Genomic DNA, 5000 nt, shown 5'->3' on the forward strand with positions numbered 1-5000 from the left:
TGGGCTCTCTCCTCCGCGCGCGCTCAGCCCTGCGGGCCATGCGCTCGTGGCCGCGTGTCTCGCGCTGATCTGCACGCTGGGGCTCGTGAGCAACGCGCTCGTGCTGCTGCTGTTCGGCCGCTACAAGGCGCTGCGCTCGCCAATCAACCTGCTGCTACTCAACATCTCCGTCAGCGATCTGCTCGTGTGCGCGCTCGCCACACCGCTCAGCTTCGCCGCGAGCGCGCGCGGACGCTGGCTCACCGGGGAGGGCGGCTGCGTGTGGTACGGCTTCGCCAACACTCTGTTCGGTGAGTTTTGGGCTGCGCGGGGTCGCGGGAGAGCGGGGTTGACTGGAATTGCACCGACACAGAGGAGGTTGCCTTAGCGTTGCAATACTGCATGTGCTGTTAAATGAACTCATGCAGGGTTGCAATAACGATGCCCACTCGCCGCGCGAGAACAGTACAGTGCAGGATACGGTGCGTAACTGATGTTGTGGTAATACTTTCATTAATGCGTTGCATTAAACGTAGTGCTGCATGAACTCGTAGAGTGTTGCGTTATTTCCTGCTCCATTATAGATTGCATTAATGCTTGCTAAATCTGTCAGTGTTGTATCACAATGCAATGTTGCATTAACTCATATAGCATTACATCAAAATCAGCCCACTGCTGTTTGAGTACAGTACAGAATACAGTGTCTGACAGATGTTGCAGCAACACTTTTTGTGCATTACTGTAAATTTTGTAATTGTTGCATTACTGATGCATTAACTCATGCGATGTTGCACTGACACACTGACACCAATCAGTGAGTAGAGTACCGTACAGGATACAGTGCTTAATAGATGTTATTTCTTTTATTGTAGCATTAAATGCAGTGTTGCATCACTTGTGCTGTGTTGCACTCACACTTATTGTATGGCATTAACGCAGACTCCTGTGTGAGTACCGTACAGAGGTTAACTGGTGTTGTGGTAACTCCCAGTGTTGCATTACTAATGCGTTTACTCATAGAAAACTCACTGTTGCACATACTGCAATGCATTACCAGCAACTCGCTGCTGAGTGGGTGCAGTGCACGATGTGATGCTTAACTGATGACCTGTTAACATTAAATGCAGTGTTGCATTAGTCATGGGATCGCATAAAAGGATTGTACTGCAATAATGACATCTTGCTGCTGAAGGAGCACAGTGCAGGAAACTTTTGTTAACCCTTTCAATGTTGCATTACAGCGCAGTGTTGCTGTACTAATGCATTAAATCATTCAGTGTTGCATTAACACGTGTTTTATTGGAAAAATATCAACAGACTGCTGCGTGGTTATGTCACAGGGTGCTTTGCTTAACTAATGGTGCAGTAACTTTTTCAATGTTGCATTACAGATGTATTAACTAATGCACTATTGCAGTGACCCATATTGCACTGCTTTAGAAATGACTAGTTTCTGAGTGTGTGTGGTACTACAAGATAGGGGCTAAGATACAAGATAGACATTAACTGATGTTGTGTTCATTTTGGTGTTGCATTAAATGCAATGTTGCATCAACACATATTGCACTGCATTGACATCAATTGGCTGCTGAGTGAATACATTACAGCATGGCGTGCTGTTGCTTTGTTAACTCTCTCTGTGTTTCATTTCAATGCAGCGTTTCAAGATTGATACGTTAACGCATGCGATGTTACATTAACTCATGCTGTACTGCATTAGTGCCACCTCACTGTTGAGTGAGTGGAGTACAGGATACAATGCTTAACTGGTGTTGTGGTGACACTGTCAGTGTTGCGTTGCAAAGTAGCGCTGAGGTATTGTTGCATTACTTCATGCAACACTGCTGTGGGGAGGGTGCATATTGTTTAACTAGTGTCTTAACTCCTTAAAGTCTCCATTGGATGGTGGGTGCTGCTTGCAAAATGCAATGCAGGAATGCACTACCAGATGTAATGTTGCACAGTGGTTGCACTACTGCATATAAGTGATGCATTAATTCAAAGATCTGTAAAGGACACAGGGCTTTAATGACCTTGCGTTAACTCTTTCAGGACTGCACTGGTGTTGTGTTATGCCTCATTATACCTGTACCTATTTTCAGGCAGGGATGTGGGGTGGGGCTTGTTTCCCGGTGTGTAATATCTGAAGGTGGTCCTAATGGCTGTTGTGTAATAAAGAGTGAAGATACTTATTTGTGATGTTTTTAATTCTAGGAATTGCTTTTAAAAATGTAGACATAGGGAAGGATGTATCATCCAAGGGGTTTAGATGTTCAGAGTGAAGAGTGAGGGCAGTGACCGGAACCCACAGAGCCCTATGCTGTATGCAGCAGCTTGTTTATGAGCTGCGGAGGTCTGCTAATTGGATTTTATAATTGTGGTATTAATTTCTTTAACCATTGGAACTGAGCTTTAAATCAACATTCAAAGCTCAGACAGTTTAGGTTAAAGCAGGTTAATGAATCACAAAGACCTTAACTCATCTGTGAAACTTGGTGGTGGCTGTGGATGGAGGACTGGAGCACGTGTCTTTATTGATGGATTTTTTGGATTGATGGAAAATAAATTCTGAAATGAACAGTAGCATTTTATCTGCTTAGGTTCAAAAGAAATACTTCAAATTTGATGGAAATGTCCTTCACCTTGAGGCAGGACAAAGCATGTTTCTAATGGCCAGTATGTGACAGTTCAATTCTGAAGGGGAAATGTCCATGGAACGAGCAGCAAACGGCTCTTTTACAGATCTGGCCGAATATTAAAAGTGTGAGAAATCCTTCAATTTGTCTCTGAGGAAGTTAATGGTGGACGGTGGATGTAATGAGGGTTGTGGTGGACAGAATACAGTCCAGAATCCTTCACTGCCCTCAAGGTGCAGCAGCTGCTTCAATGCTTTAATTCAGAGTGGTGTATAGGTTTTTGTCCAACGGTGGGTTGTTAGAATAAATGTATGGGTTTGGGTTTTGGACGTCACTGGACGAAAACACCAACCAACACACAACATTTTCTTACCAAAAAACAGCTTTTAACCATAAGAAGAGATAGTCCCTGTGCAGTTAGTGGGGGGTTTATTAGTGAAGGAAGGTATCCATTAAACTCCACACTGTCTCACTCTGATCTCATGGCTTTTAAGGCCGAATGTATCCCAGGAGACTTTGCCTCCATTAAGTAGCACTTGAACTGAGCTCTTGGTCAATGCCCCACCCTCAACCTTCCAGTAGAAGCAGGTGGCATACGTGAACCTTGCTTTACAGAGAGTTCCTCAAAATAGAGCGTGATCCTAAACTCATTTCAAAGTGCGGAGGCCTCTAGACGCCTTTTAGCCACTGAGCCTAAGCCTGAGCCTATTAGATTTCATATTCACTTCCTCATTGTTTCCTGCATTATATAATTGTTCTCGCTCACTTAATCCCATTCTCCTCCTTTGGGACCCCCAGCCCACAGCTGATTATATAATGGCATCATAAGCTCGCGTAATGTATCCTAATGTGTTTACGACTTTCGTGTTTGGAGATAAAAGTCGTCTAAATGTGATTCTCAAAGTTGCGCTCTGTGAGAAGTGACCACCTCGGTCTCTCCGCGGAACCAATCGAGTGGAGGGTGGAATTAAAGTATAGATGTTTTATTAGGACACACCTGAGACGTCGCTATTGATTACGTTAGCCATAGAGTCAGTGGAGACCCTCTCAGAAAAGACTTAGTGAATCCTGGGAGTTCTAAGCCCTGTAAACTGCTGGATTGTAAACTGTTTTGGATTGGACTGCAAGGTGATGCTCACTGGGTTTGACCTCAGACCGCAGCAATGCTCTTATTGTATTGGGAAGGTTTGGGTCGAAGGGTTTAGATCTTGATGCAAGCAAAAGGACACCTGGCTCATTCATTCATTCATTCATTCATTCATTCATTCATTCATTCGTTCGTTCATTCGTTCATTCGTTCATTCATTCATTCGTTCGTTCGTTCATTCGTTCATTCACTCTATCGTTCATTCGTTCATTCGCTCGTCGTCCGTCCATTCATTCATTCATTCATTCATTCATTCATTCATTCTATCATTCGTTCGTTCGTTCATTCATTCAACCAATCAACCAATTCATCCATTCAGCCACACATATGTTCATTCATTCATTCATTCTATCGTTCGTTCGTTCGTTCGTTCATTCAACCAACCAATCAATTCCTTCATTCAGCCACCCATATGTTCATTCTTTCATTCATTTATTCATGTGTTGTAGGCACTGCCAGGTGCTTTCCAGCTGATTAGGTGTGAGTGACTGAGTGATAGGGTGAGTGTGTAAAACTTTTTACATTTGTGAGTGTGTGAGTGATTAGGTGAGTTTGTGAACTATTTTACAGCTGTGTGTGACTGGCTGAATATGATACTATCCACAGTTGTGAATGTGTGAGTGACTGGGTGAGTGTGTGAAATTTTCACAGGTGTGAACGTGTGAGTGACTGGTGAGTGTGTGAAACTTTCTACAGTTGTGAGTGTGTGAGTGACAGGGTGAATGCGTGTAAGTATCCACAGGTGTTAGTGTGTGACTGGGTGAGTGTGTGAAATTTTTCACATGTGTGAATGTGTGAGTGACTGGGTGAGTGTGTGATGCCCTGATGCTGTGTCTGGGTGTTGTGCCCTGCCTTGTGCCCAATGGTTCTGTGTAGGCTGTGGAAGATGAATGAATGAATGAAAAATCTGCATCAGATCTCAAAGCAATCGCCATGATCCATCAGCTGAAAATCTCATCAGATCAGAAACCTTTTTAAAGGAATAAAATATCTGCATAAAGTGGAAGAGTTTGGAGAGGCGCTGAATGAGAATATAATCAGATTTATTGACTAGATCTTAAATGATTTCGCTTGCTGAGAGTGTTTTCCTGCAGTGCAGGCTCTCAGCTCTGTTTGCATCTGATTATGGCCTAATGCCAAGCAGTGTGCATCAGAACAACACCTCCAAGAAAAAAGCTCCAGAGAATCCTCAGACTGGTGCTGTTTAGCTCCCTCTGCACGCTCCAGTGCTTTAGTTA

General features: G+C 43.7%; 1 protein-coding gene across 1 annotated transcript in view; it reads left to right on the forward strand.

The window, feature by feature from the left end:
• The window catches only part of LOC136678387 (parapinopsin-like), a 34899-nt gene that overhangs the window by 7519 nt on the left and 22380 nt on the right, over positions 1-5000 (forward strand). Inside the window, exon 2 of the mRNA XM_066656440.1 lies at positions 28-290. Coding sequence (XP_066512537.1) covers positions 28-290 — 263 coding nt within the window. The remainder of the gene's footprint in view (positions 1-27; positions 291-5000) is intronic.

Source organism: Hoplias malabaricus, chromosome Y (genome assembly GCF_029633855.1).
Source record: "Hoplias malabaricus isolate fHopMal1 chromosome Y, fHopMal1.hap1, whole genome shotgun sequence".
In the NCBI taxonomy this organism is placed as follows: domain Eukaryota; kingdom Metazoa; phylum Chordata; class Actinopteri; order Characiformes; family Erythrinidae; genus Hoplias; species Hoplias malabaricus.